The sequence below is a fragment of the Curcuma longa genome, chromosome 1 (assembly GCF_044706935.1).
Source record: "Curcuma longa cultivar G26 ecotype Majalengka, Jawa Barat chromosome 1, ITB_CL_G26_1.1, whole genome shotgun sequence".
In the NCBI taxonomy this organism is placed as follows: Eukaryota; Viridiplantae; Streptophyta; class Magnoliopsida; order Zingiberales; family Zingiberaceae; genus Curcuma; species Curcuma longa.
This window is the reverse complement of record NC_133861.1, coordinates 8,530,144-8,543,844: the sequence shown is the minus strand read 5'-3', so window position 1 is coordinate 8,543,844 and position 13,701 is coordinate 8,530,144. Positions and strand designations below refer to the sequence as shown.

General features: G+C 41.9%; 3 protein-coding genes across 3 annotated transcripts; 1 reads left to right on the top strand and 2 right to left on the bottom strand.

Moving 5' to 3' along the window:
* Positions 1-389: 389 nt before the first annotated feature.
* On the top strand, positions 390-7,476 carry LOC141834085 (serine/threonine-protein kinase AtPK2/AtPK19-like). The gene is made up of 7 exons (XM_074721531.1): positions 390-444; positions 1,500-2,415; positions 5,929-6,011; positions 6,092-6,212; positions 6,300-6,473; positions 6,813-6,920; positions 7,022-7,476. The coding sequence occupies exons 2-7, from the start codon at positions 1,762-1,764 to the stop codon at positions 7,319-7,321; spliced, it is 1,440 nt and encodes a 479-aa protein (XP_074577632.1). The 5' UTR covers positions 390-444; positions 1,500-1,761; the 3' UTR covers positions 7,322-7,476.
* A 1,938-nt stretch (positions 7,477-9,414) lies between these two features.
* LOC141837781 (pathogenesis-related genes transcriptional activator PTI6-like) lies at positions 9,415-10,767 on the bottom strand. Its single transcript, XM_074725156.1, has one exon. The coding sequence runs from the start codon at positions 10,519-10,521 to the stop codon at positions 9,682-9,684; it is 840 nt and encodes a 279-aa protein (XP_074581257.1). The 5' UTR covers positions 10,522-10,767; the 3' UTR covers positions 9,415-9,681.
* A 602-nt stretch (positions 10,768-11,369) lies between these two features.
* Positions 11,370-13,471, bottom strand: LOC141840641 (protein YCF54, chloroplastic). The gene is made up of 3 exons (XM_074728692.1): positions 13,134-13,471; positions 12,455-12,687; positions 11,370-11,793 (listed from the first exon to the last, which is right to left on the bottom strand). The coding sequence occupies exons 1-3, from the start codon at positions 13,380-13,382 to the stop codon at positions 11,601-11,603; spliced, it is 675 nt and encodes a 224-aa protein (XP_074584793.1). The 5' UTR covers positions 13,383-13,471; the 3' UTR covers positions 11,370-11,600.
* Between the last annotated feature and the right edge of the window lie 230 nt (positions 13,472-13,701).

Here is a 13,701-nt window from a genome sequence, read left to right as displayed (position 1 = left end):
AACATTTTTAATTAGATATTATGCTCTAAGGATTGCCATGGAGATCCTTTCAGTTGATGTTTTAAAACTAATCGGTCAAAATTTATATACTTAAATTATAAAATAAAATCAACAAATACGGGAGCACGTGTGTCCACGCGGCGGTGAGCGGTCGAGTCCGTGTGTCTCCCCCCTACCTCGTCATTCCAACGGATCAGATAAGACGGCGGATAGATCGGATGGACGAAAATATGAACTCCTTGTAGGGAAACCTAAGGCCCGGCTAGGTTTGCGCATATCCGCATGCGCTTAAACCGCTCAGCCAGTGATGCGTTGCCACGTCGCGTCGTAAGGGCCAATTTGGCTTCATTATTAAAGTGAAATAAATATAAAGAAGGTTTGGAGATCGACAATAGATCGCCCGCTGCGGTTTCCCGTGATCCAATAATCGCTCCGCCTCGCAAGGTTTGCGAATGTGTTTCTCCTTTCCTTTACTCATCTCTTTCTGTCGCCGTTTGTTCGTGGTATTCTTGGGTTTCCTTACAATTAGGGTTAGCATTGGGATGCTGGATTGCAATATTGGGCTTGCAATCGCTCGCCAAATCAGTTGTATTTCTTTACCTTGTATTTTAGTTTGCATATTTGTCTTGCTACGATGCATGGGCTTGAAACAGCGCTCCGCTTGCTGATTCGAAAGAAAAATTATTTTATTTTTTTTGGCATAGATGTAAGAAAGTTGGGTGTTTCAATTAATTTCCCTCTGATTTGTGCTATATGCTAGGAGTTCAGGATATTTTTCATGCAAAAATCGTTTTTTTTTTGTGGCGATAAGCTTTCCTTCGATCTGATTTCTTGTCAATTGGAGAACGAAAAAGATTGGAATATACTTGCAAACATCTTGGCTTTCAAGTGGGAAGAAGGGGGAATGTGATGTCTTGGTGCTGATGTTGGGGAAAGGGAGAGGTCTCACGCCTGTCGCATGGGACTTATTAGGATCTGCCGTGGATATTATCTTGTGTTTGGCATCTATCTGAAAGAGGCGTGTCTGATTAGCTATCTGACAACTTAGGAAAAAAATTAGGATATTAGTTTTCTTATCTCTTTGTCGTGCTGGCTAAGGCATGGCGATTGTTATTGGGTGCTTCATCTATTTTGCTGCTTTCTCGAATATCAGCATAAAATTTAGGTTTTGGGAGTGAACTATTAGGTCCTTCTGGGTCTATGGACCTTAGTCGTACTTACGTTGTTGCAGTCTTATTGGTGATGGATTATGTTATTATTAATTCAGAGACCTTTGATACTTTCATGTATGGGTCACAAAATGCCAGATAATCCTTTTGTAGAAGGCAATCGAATTCTACGGTTCTTAACACTTCAGGGGGAAATAACTGTTAATCCAGCGTCTATTTTACAGTGTGGAATTTTATTTTTCTTCTGCCATATTTTTCATCCATGGAAGTCTAATGTTCATGTAAACTGATTCTCTATTTTTTGATTGCTGTATCTTTTTTTCTTAACAGGTCTAGGCAACTTGATCTTCATGAATTCAAGAAATATAGTGGTACCTTCCGTTTCCTGTACATCGGGAAACAATTGCTGCTCTGGGCTCCTGCTTTGCTCACTGCCAGGGTTCCTTGGCTTTCCTATTGTTTACGTGGACTTCCAACTATTCAAGGCCAATGTTAGGAATCCTTCTTCATCAGTTATCTTTGGGGCTGGCAGAGACAGCCTGATTTAGTAGAAAAGAAAGTAAAACCTTCTGATCAGTTTAGCAATCCAAAAATGGTTTCCTCTGAGATAGGTAGTGCCACTAAGGTCCATGTTCGCAAGAACTTAAAGATGGAAATACTTCTTCCAGCAGACCCTCCTGATGCAGTGGCCTCTGAAAACTTGGAATTTGATTTTTCTGACGTGTTTGGTTCTGCCCCAGTTCATGCCTCTGTTAACTTACATGTTCCCATTTCTGATAATTCAACTGAATCAGTTTTAAATGAGACAGTCTATGGCGACCCGATAGTTATTCTCAAACGATCACATTCGCTAGTGGGTCCTTCAACCCCAGTTAGCAAATCGTTGCAGCTTAGAAAGCTCACAATTCATGAGACTGACAGCTCCTTGGAACTTTTGGAGTGTACAACTGGGGAGGCAGGTGATCATGATTCATCAATCTGCATCAGAGATAAGCATGAAACCATATCTGAGAAATGTGAGGGCATTGGACTTGATGATTTTGAGGTTTTGAACCTTGTTGGGAAAGGGGCATTCGGGAAAGTGTTTCAGGTGAGAAAGAAAGGCACTTCTGAAATCTATGCAATGAAAGTAATGCGGAAAGATAGCATCATGGAAAAAAATCACGCTGAGTACATGAAATCTGAGCGAGATATACTGACCAAAGTTGACCATCCTTTTGTAGTCCAACTTAGGTACTCATTCCAGGTGTGCTATCTTCATCAACTCTTTGCTTATTTTAGTCTATATACTGATAACATCTAGGATATAATATTGAATCCTACTCAAATTTGGTATCTGAATGATTGTGTTGGACTGCCAATATAAAGATTTGTTCCAGTGTGAATCTGGGAAATCTTTAGCCAGTATTTTTCCTCAGTCTCCCCTTTTAGAACATGTCACGCCCCGAGAAGGCCGTCCGAAAAATTTCGGCAGCATCTCCCCAGTAACTATGACAATTCCCCTAATACATACATGAATACACAGCCACAGGCGGCTGGAATAAGGACTACACGTCCAACAAACACAGAAATAGATGCATACAAATAACAAGGCCGACACGGCCACTCAACAACATAATAAGGCCTACACGGCCACAATACACACATCACATATACAACTCATGCATCAACAATATAACCACCACAACAGATAGACTACATAACAACGAAAATACTAAAACATTACGGTATGCATCAAAATCCAAACCAACACCACATCGACAAGTAATGATACTAGAACTCCGCAACAGAATACAACAAAAACCGAGTCCACACAACTACGAACGTAAATCCAAAACACGGATACGCATAAAACTCTATAAGTCCACGAATGATCCAAATATACATCAAGATCAACATATCAAATACAACTCGGAACAATACAAACCAAATTGTAAGTCTCCTGCTGTGAGATGGAATCAGTCTGGCAGAATCTCCATGCTCCAAGTAAAATCCTATCTGATACCTGGGGAGGAACAAGGAAACCCCAGGGTCTGGGTAGTGAGTATAAAATACTCAGTGGAGTACAGAATATAAGTACGCAACATGTAAATATATCAACTGAGATAAAGAGAAAGGTATACAGTCTCTACACTACTAAGCAACAGATAACAAGATATATCAACTGAGGTAAAGAGAAGATATACAACCTCTACGATAGATATATAAAGAAAAGGTAAATACTAATCTAACAGGAATCCTGCTACAAGGTATCATGGGAACAGATATCATGGTAATAATACTCATGTGAATAGAAGTCATATGCATTCAACGATGCATGTCAGGTCATACAATACAACAATAATATATCAAACAAATACAACAACCATACGCAACGATGATGTAAATAACAGTGCGGTAAAATAATCCACCAGCAACTGCATGCACCAATGCAACACACATCAAATGCAACATGCATGGTCACTGTCTGCACTCATCACCCCCAGACACCCGCACAATGAACTGGGGCGCATGACAGGACACTGCACACCTTCCAACAACTACACGTGAGTGAGGAGTGGGAAAATCTCACAGGGGAGCTATCTCCGGCCTGGTCACTGTCTGCACTCATCCCTAGACACCCACACAATGAACTAGGGCACACAACAGGAATCAACCACATCAACTCTAACTACACGTAAGGGGAAGGGCAGTCTTCAGGAGGGCCAGTCCTGGTAGCACCCACACAATGCTATAATGATCGCACCCACACAGTGCTACAATGGTCACACCCACACAGTGCTACAATGATCACACCCACACAGTGCACAATGATCACACTCACATAAGCAGTGCATCAATGCTCAACATGCTATGATGCTCAGCTCAACAATTAACAACCACAACAATTCAACATAATCAACACGAATCAGGATGAGTCCTCACAGGTCAATGGTATAACTCGAGACTGTACTGACAACGGATAGACCAATCAAAGGTCAACTCGTACGTGTCTGACAACGAGTAACGCTAGGTATCAACTAGATAAATCGCACGCATAGCAACAGGATAGATGAATAATGATAGATCAGATAGACCCCACACTAGAACCAATAGGTCAACGATATAGGTCAACAACAAGAACTCACAACAAGGTATCATAGATCAATAACCAAATCAAGGTATCAACTATAAGTATTAAGTCTAGGTATCAACAACTAGTACCACAACAAGGTATCAACTATAAGTATCAAGTCTAGGTATCAACAACTAGTACCACAACAAGGTGTCAACTATAAGTATCAAGTCTAGGTATCCAGTATCAACTATAAGTATCATTTAACAGAACTAGGGTCAAGAAATATGTATCCAGACTTCTAATAGAACTAGGGTCAAAGTATTAGGCTTCTAACAGAACTAAGGTCAAAGTATCAGCTTAAGTTTCAATTCTAAATATCAACAACTAATAATCAAGCAACGGTAGCAACAAGATAATATCAGATCATACAAAGGTCAACCAGTAAGTATCAAGCGACGAGTATGATAATATATAACAACAAGGCAACTAACAGATACAACGAGAATATCAACAAGATAAGTACAAAGTCATGCACTTACGAATAAGTAGACCTGTGTTGACCAAACACAGGAGTACCCACCTGATGTCTACGAACGTCGGCATAACGAACCAATCCATAGTTTAAATCAGAAAACTAACAAGACTCCGTGTATCTCAAGATCTGGGAACAAGTATTTTTCCTCAGTCTCCCCTTTTTTCTAGAGTTCTTTTGGTGAAACAATCAGTTATACTTATTGTAGAACATGTTACCATTCCTGATACTTCTTACCAATGGAGTAGTTTGTTTATTTTTCATAATTAAGCAATTAAAAATGAGATTTCTTGGCCTCAGCTGAATAAAGATGCCTTTATATGCACCTGGCAATATCCCAGTGTAGTATATTTAAAATATCATTAAGCTAAAGATACTGCAAATACACTGTTCAGTCAACATGACAAACTCTGATTTAGTACTTCTATGTACTTCCATGTTCAAGAAGCTATATCAATGTTCTCTTACTAAAACATTTTGAAATCTGTAAGTAACTTGGAACCTATCACACCTATAAACTGAACTCGATCAATGAAACAAGTTCTTTGTTGTTTGCCAACTTAATAACATCATCTCACAAAACGCAATAATTTGGGGATCATAACATTGTAATTTACATCACTAGTAATATTCATTCCTGTAAATCATTTCTTATTATGATAACCAGTGTTTTGTTTGATATCATGTAGTTAATTTAACTTGTCTAACTATATAGTTTTAATCAATTTTCTCTCATTTTATCACCTATTGAAGCTACAGTTAGTTCTCTACGTTCTTATATCATTTTTTTTTCATATCCATTTTAGTATGTCATTATCTCTAAATAAATTGTTTGTATTGTTCCTGACTACTCAACACTAACACAAAATATGATTGATGTTTATTAAATGTTTCTATTATTATCAGGGTAATGCCATCCTACTGAAGTTTGAGATAATACTTGGTTCTTTGTTATTCACTTTATTCAATTAATATATTCAATTTTATTTAACATTACTCAGTGATAAATTAAAAAAATAGTAAAATACCACTTGGTTTTATGCAAGCAGCTTTATATCCACTCAAGTTAAAAGTATGGACGAAACACAACATTGTTGTTCCTTTTGATTGAATATGTGCTATTATGGAATTTTGGACATTTTCATCATGTGTTCATTTGATCTTTGCAGACAAAGTACCGGTTATACCTTGTTCTAGACTTTGTAAATGGTGGGCATCTGTTCTTTCAGCTCTATAATCATGGCTTGTTCAGGTGAACATATGTTATTTCTGTTCTCTTTATGAAATATTCAATTGCACATTATGTTAACTTACTTTTAACTACATTATCAGAGAGGTTCTTGCTCGCATATATGCTGCTGAAATAGTATCTGCTGTTAGTCATCTTCATGCAAATGGTATAATGCACAGGGACCTCAAACCGGAGAACATTCTCTTGGATGCGGATGGTCATGTGAGAATCATGTTTACCTTTTTTTTTTGTCGACTTCTTATCTCCTTTGTTTCTGAGAATGACTTCAGTTCTGTAATGCTTCCTCAGGCCATGTTAACTGACTTTGGTTTGGCAAAGGAGTTTGATGAAAATACTAGATCAAACTCCCTCTGTGGGACGCTGGAGTATATGGCACCTGAGATTGTGCTTGGAAAAGGCCATGATAAAGCTGCTGACTGGTGGAGTGTTGGAATTTTGTTATTTGAGATGCTTACCGGGAAGGTTTGTGATTTTCTCCATTCACTGAACCAGAAAAATTGGTTTCTAAAAGTTCCTTTATACTGATTTGGACTTTTAATTTTAAAATTTAATTTTCTTCTTGTGTAAATTTTAATGCACAGAAAATGGCTAAAGTTGCTTTATACTGATCTTTGTTAGAAACTGGGCTATGCTTAAAATATCTAATTTGACGTTTTAGTATCTAAGAATCATTAAACATTTGGTTCAGATGTACAGATCATGGCTCATCCATTGATCTGACTTTGATTCTTAGCCTTATAAACATATCTTCACATCTATTATCGTATCTTCTTATAGTGATTCTAATATGACCAATTACAGCCGCCTTTTATCAGTAGCAACAGAGAGAAAATGCAGCACAAGATAATGAAAGAGAAGATTAAGTTGCCAACTTACTTGTCCAGTGAAGCTCATTCCTTGCTCAAAGGGGTAAGTTTGTAGCGTTGCTTTGTGAATTCAAATTTGATTCCTTGTCTATCTCACATGCCATCCAGTGTAAAGTTCATAAGCCGTTCTCCTCCTCCTATCAGTTGCTCCAGAAGGATGCAAGCAAGCGCCTCGGAAGTGGTCCTACTGGCAGCAATGAGATAAAGAGCCACAAGTGGTTTAAGTCAATTAATTGGAGGAAGCTGGACAATCGTGAGATCCAGCCTAGCTTCCGGCCAAATGTTTCTGGAAAGACTTGCATTGCGAATTTTGACAAGCGGTGGACAAGCATGCCGGTGTTGGATTCACCGGTTGCCAGCCCAGTGGCCGGACAGAATGAATTTGCAGGATTTACTTACGTGAGGCCTGCTCCTTTCCTTCAGAAGCCTAGTCTTCTCAGCTGAAAGACTAGTATGGAACTGAAATGCTTGGCTACTACAGTTTGTATTCCAACATTTGGTTTGGTTAATTTGGTTATCAACATTACAGTCTGTGTACTACTATGTTTCTCTCTGACTCCTCGTTTTTCTTGAAATTTGTTTATAAAGATGCTCTACAAGCTGTTGTCTGCTGTCCTTACTGTAACCTCTTTCAAATTGTCACAAGGCTTATCACAAACTCCAATGGATGCATTCACTGCAAAATGCCTTGTATTCCTCTTATGATCTCATCAGACTCTATCTCGTCGTTCAAATAGATTTCTTGGAATGATCAAAGGAAAGAAAATTGCTGTGAATTAAACAAGGTTGCCTGCAATCTCTTTACCTTTTCTTCACATGAAAGACTCGCAACTCTATTAGCGATCAATTCATTCTCAAGATTGGAATTAAATCTTGCCTTAGTTTTTAGGCCAAAGTAAGCAAGGTGTAGAAATTAAATTTGATTCCTTTATTTAATCTCCTTTCACTTAAAGGAGATACTCTTTCCTCAACACTTATGATGCAACTATCAAGTGAACATAGAACAAGACAAGCAAAAAATGTCACTGCTACGAAGTGCTGCTCTGTTACTTCTTGTTTGATCGACCTAGTGTTACCTAGAGAATTCGATCACTTGCTAATCGTCCTCAAGTGGTTGCAAAGAACAACATCCATCTCACTAATTGTTTCTGATGCATGCACTGAATGCCAAGAACCAACTAAATGAAAAATGTCTGGGAAAGGTGAGACCTTTCTCGTATGGTACGACATGGGATAGGCCGCAGGTTGAAGACGGAAATGAATCGGAGGGGAAACGAAGAGCACCGCCGTCAATCGTCCCTCGTTCTTGATCAATGATCATCGTTTTTTTTATTCTTCTAGTTTGGACTTATGCAGCAGCAGTAGTGATAGCCAAACTCAGCAGCAGTAGTGATAGCCAAACTCCTCCATTATCTGCATGGATTTTTCTGGGACACACTGCACCTGCTCACTCCCTGTCAAAGTCACAAGTATATATCTTCGTGATTTTCCAAGCAATTCATCCCCCACTGAAGAAAATGACACACCCCTGCCCCCTTCAATCAGCTGATCGAGTCAAGTCAATTTGATTAAATCCAACCAAAAGTGGAATAAAATCTAAAAAAAATCCAATATGATTTAACTGCGTCAATTTAGATCAAAACAATATGATATTATTTACTATATGAAAAGAATATGAACAATTATATTAATCATCTTGCATGACCACGGATAGGGCACTAGTCGCATTCAGAACTCGAAAGGATAAAGAGAAAAGTGAAATTGGTAAAGAGCCTTCCAAACTTGCGACATCTACACAAAATCAATTAATCAAGTTTATATTAAAAATAAATCTACTAAAAGACAAATTAATTTTGGAGCTCTCTTGAATTCGATCCCACGTGATCGTGTAATTCAACTTGAACTTTTCTTCCCCAACTTCAAGTGGAAGAATACAGTGAGTGAGACGCACTGAACCCGACCGCATGGGAATCAGGCGGCCGCCGTTTAGAGCCCGGTTCACTCTAATTTCCGTTGAAGAATTACAGATCGCACTCAATCTAATCTATTTGCGCACCATGAAGTCGACCAATCAGATTTTACGCACGTTGCCAAAAAAAATTGGGTGGGACGCAGCACATCACCAGGGCCGAACGATCGGACGGCTGCGCGTGCATCACGGAGAGATGCCTTCTCCGCCACACACTCCCACTCCCCCGTCCACGTTGACGAAGCCGAGGTTCGCGAGGGTAGTGTTGTCATTGTCGGGCCAGACAAATCGCGGCGGGTGAGGCGGGCTGACGTGCGACGCAAGGCCATCAGCCGCCGCCGCCGGACCCACCTCCTCCCTTCTTCCGCGATCTGAAGCGTTCGTCTCGGGCGATGACTCCGCGAACGGTCCCGATTTGCAGACGCACAACGGCCACGCTCGACAAGGATAATATTTTATGGCGTGGGATGGTGTGCGACCGTACACGTCGCTCGATCTTTGACGACAGGATCTCTTTTTTAAAAGGGACTTGTGGAATTAAATATGAATATTCGAACTTTCCACGCCAAGCCGTGCAATCCAAGGAAAGTTTTTCTTCCACATTTACTCCTCCATCTGTCCACCACAGACTAATAATAAACACAAGGGTGGCTACCTTTCACACACACCTTCACTCTCATTTCCTTTACTAATGGAATTTTCTCAGTGTTTTAACGCTCAATAATTTAAGGAAGAAAAGGGGGGAAAATCACTTCTTGGCTTAACTACTCGCTCGTTATATAACAATTTTTAATGCTCTCGTTTTGACCTGATTGATAGGAGGCGCAAAAAGATCTTAAGTCAAGGGCAGTATCGTCATTTGAGGCGGTACTAGCTCGAAGAGAAAGATGTCAGCATCGAACTCGGCGAATTCTTCGTCCGCCGCCGCCGCCTGCTCCCCGCCCGGGAGGTAGAGCTCCGGAAAGTGGAGTGGAGGATCGACGCTGAGGCCGAAGGCGTCGACGTCGCCGAAGCTGAGGAAGTCGAAGGGCGTCGCCGTGGGGTCGGAGCCGTGGCGGAGGACGGAGGTAGGGGAGGAGAAGGGATTATCGGAGGAGGAGTCATCCCGAGGGGAGGAGGAGTTGCTGCTGTCGGCAGAGGCGGGGCTGACTTTGTTGTAGGGGAAGTTGGTCACGGCCTTTCCGCCTCTGAGCTTGATGGCGGCGTCGTCGTACACAGCGGCGGCTTCCTCCGCCGTGTCGAAGGTCCCGAGCCAGAGCCGTTTCCCCCGAGAAGGGTCGCGGATCTCCGCCGCCCAGCGGCCCCATGGCCGCCTCCGGACTCCGCGGAATCTCTTCTGTCCTGACCCATCCGTCGCCGCCTGTCGCAGAAGCTTGGGCGGCGGCGGCGGCGGCGCGCGGCACGGGACGGGCCGAACGGCCGCCTCGATCCCGATCTCCTGGACGTGCCTCTTAACCCGGCGACGGGGAGGCGCGAGGACTCTATCCTCCTCGTCGCTGGAGGAGTCAGTCGCGTCCGCGTCGGTACAGTGGATGCGGACGACTCTCCTCCGGCGTCTACTTCCTCCTACCGCCGGAACTGTCTTCCTGATGGAAGTGATGTGCTCGGAGAACTTGCCCGTGGCGTCAAGAGCGGCCGGGCCGACTCTCCGTCGAGCAACGGGCGGCAGATTCATCGCTCTGAACCACAGATCTGACGTCCAGAGACCCACAATTTCACGCACAATGAAAAGGTAAAAAAAATAACCCTCTTTCCCCCAAAGATCTGCAAGATTCCTGCTCTCAATTGAAGCACCCAGCAACCGAATTCTCGGATTTGAGACGAACAAAGGATCGAGTGAGGTTTTGACTAGGGTTTATAACAAAGATCGAGGACAGGAAGACAGAGAAGGCGAAGACAATCGACCGGAAAAAAAAAAAGGTTAAATAATAAATCAAAAACGAGGCAAGAAGGGAAGAAGAAGCGATATATAAGCGCACCGCACCCTGCACATGCGTTTTTTCTCCTTTCCAATTACCCAAAAAACCCCTCAGTATTACTCTTTCCCAATATATGCCCCCACAGGCCACGATCAGGTGCGAACTCGACTGTTAGGTTAGCCGGAATTCCCGCACGCCAATTAAATCATGCGGCTCCGGCTTGGCCGGCGTCCAGTGGGCCGCAGAAAGCGGGCTGTGGGGACATCTAAGTGGATAGCTGAAATTGTATGAACATGGAGAAATTAAATCTAAGTTTGTTCAGTCTTGAAGATAACTTTATACTTTCACTGACCTTTGTTTCTAATTTTTTTTTAGAATTGCAAAAACTGACAGAAAGTCAAGACAATTTTTTATATATATTAAAATCATTGCTCCCAGGTCAAGGTCAAGGCTTGCTTTGCTGCATAAATTTTTGTTGCCATGCGATCATTTTCGTTGTCAACTTAAAGGCTATTTTTTTAGCATTAAATTTCATCTTGCAGCATCTTAATATATCGTATTAAATCGCATTGAATGGGCTTGATAATTCTTCCAAAACAGTGGGTACAAGTAATAAATCGTCTTATATATCTATTAACAACAGCAAAGGATCGCGATAACAACGTCATGACGTTGAAATAACGTTTAAGTAAAACTCAAACGGATTACATATTGCTAATCTTTCTCGCATGCATTTCACATGACACATTCCACCAACTACAAGAACTACTGGAAATGCAGAAATTTGAGACTGAATTCATGCAACAACCTGAACATCTTGGTTGGGTGCAAATGCCTATTGAGAGCTTTTGCTGGACCCTGGTGGCAAAAAGGGTTCCCACCATCCGAACTCGTATTTCGGATATGGTGCGGTCCAGTTCTCGGGCTCGTCGAAAGTTAGATCTACAGGGTTGTAGGCCAGAGCTTCCTCTAGTGTGTCTGCCTCGAAGCTGTCTGTTAAAACCCTGTCCAGTCTCAGTTTCATGAACCTGTGGAAGAAATTGAAATAACTACTCATTGGTGTTGAAATCTCCCAGTTGTGTTAAGTTCACAATGCAATTTGCATTGTAAATTCAATGGAAAAAACAAGCAAACTTAGTCACAAGCTATCAGAGTTAACTGAATAACTAGAATAAACCTAATCATTCTTATTCACTTGTGAGGAATGTCAATTTTTGGGAACATGGTGGCTTAGGCCAAGCACAAAAGGTTGCAAATCCATTGGTTGACTCGATGAACATTGAACAGCTCATCAGGTTGACAAGCAGAAAGGCCATGGTTTTGATTCGAGACAGTCGAAGTTATCTCTGTTTGAATGCAATGTGGAGGAAGGGTGTGCAGTTCATCAACTAGCTAAACCCTGAAGCCAAACAACTTTCACACTGGAACACAGTCTTAGGTAGTTAGAACTAAGAATAATAAACATTACTCTTCCTCTATGGATCCCTCTGATTTTACTCGTAGTGAGGAATCTGATTCCCTCCTTCTCTCTCCCTACTCAAGACAATAAAACTATCTAACCAAAAACATTCCTACACTGGCAACTTAAAGGAAAGCAAATGAGAAGAGCAATTATACAAAAGATGAATCCAACTAAGATGAGTAGCAACCAAAACATTGAAAAATCAAGCATATGGAAAGCATAATTACGTCATCCAGGGTCCATCAGTGGAGACAAGAGCTACAGCCGGTCTGTTTAATCGCTTGGTAATGCTGGGAAACTTGTCTAAGAATTTGGGCTCAACAACAAGCCAGAAATCCAGCTCCCTGTTGCGCTCCCCAAAGTTCCGGCGCCTCTCGAACAATAGTTCTTTGAAATGTTCCTCCTCATCAAGCATGAATTTTGCATTGGCCACAGCAAAGTGGTACCTCCTTGTTTTTTCCTACAGTTTCATGCTCATCAGAACAAAACAACAACAACATAAGTCTTCTCATTTACTTGTTGTTTATCGGAATCAACACTAGTGCAAATTGTTCACAGTCTGAAATGGCACAAAATCTTAGCTTTTCATTATCTTATCAAATTCTATAATTGGATATCGTTGCTGAAAATGAAGGGGAAAAGTCAAACAAATATCAGAATATGTCAGCTAAATTATTTCAGCTTTGCACTAGCTCAATGCCATAAGCAATTCTAATCGCCAAATGCCATGTATCAATTGTTCATTCTAGAACTACACCTTATGGTAGTCATATAATGATCAAAGCTTAAGTGCAAGCCAGTTCATGGAGATCCCGTTAAGGGGGGCGTATCTAATATTGAAGAACGAGTGCATCTAAAGTTCTGTTCTCGCATTTCTATCTAATCGAGAATATTCAACACCTGTACCTCTTGGGCGGGGTCCGACGAGCCGATCTCATCGGAGTCCACTGCCACAGCTCTGACAACAGGGACCGAGGAAAGGCGAAGCCTTTCTTGGCGAAAACGGCGACTGCAGTCTCCTCCGCCGCTCGTTTCGAGATGGGAGGCGTTGGGAGGGAAGAGCAGAGGAAGTCGCCGAGGGGATGAGCCTTTGTTAGCTTGTTTCGCGACATAGCCGGCGCACGGGCCGAAGGTTAAGGTCGCCAGAGCCGCCATTGCCCTGCCTGGAGGAAAGAAGCAAGCTGCGGAAACAACGAGAAGGGGAAAGCAGCAGCGTCGGGAAGATGGAAAAACGAGTCGTGACCTTATCCTCAACAGGCATCCGGTGTACAATGGAACCGAAGTCGAGTCGGACTTGGGACCAAGTGGGTGAGTGAGCGAACCAGTTAGATTTGGTGCTTAGAGCATCTGCATTGGTGCGTTAATCGGCGTTAATAACGCTGAGAGAGAGAAAAAACTGACGTGGCTGAGAGAGAGAGAGCATCTGCACGTTAACGCGTTCATTCTTTTGAACGCGTTAATGTGCAGTGTGGTG

Coding starts and splice junctions, on each gene's coding strand:
- LOC141834085 (XM_074721531.1), top strand. CDS start 1,762: ATGGTTTCCTCTGAGATAGGTAGTGCCACTAAGGTCCATGTTCGCAAG. Junction 6,012..6,091: donor TATAATCATGGCTTGTTCAG/GTGAACATATGT, acceptor CTACATTATCAG/AGAGGTTCTTGCTCGCATAT. Junction 6,474..6,812: donor TTGAGATGCTTACCGGGAAG/GTTTGTGATTTT, acceptor GACCAATTACAG/CCGCCTTTTATCAGTAGCAA.
- LOC141837781 (XM_074725156.1), bottom strand. CDS start 10,521: ATGAATCTGCCGCCCGTTGCTCGACGGAGAGTCGGCCCGGCCGCTCTT.
- LOC141840641 (XM_074728692.1), bottom strand. CDS start 13,382: ATGGCGGCTCTGGCGACCTTAACCTTCGGCCCGTGCGCCGGCTATGTC. Junction 12,688..13,133: donor CGTCGGACCCCGCCCAAGAG/GTACAGGTGTTG, acceptor ATGAAACTGTAG/GAAAAAACAAGGAGGTACCA. Junction 11,794..12,454: donor ACTGATGGACCCTGGATGAC/GTAATTATGCTT, acceptor TTTCTTCCACAG/GTTCATGAAACTGAGACTGG.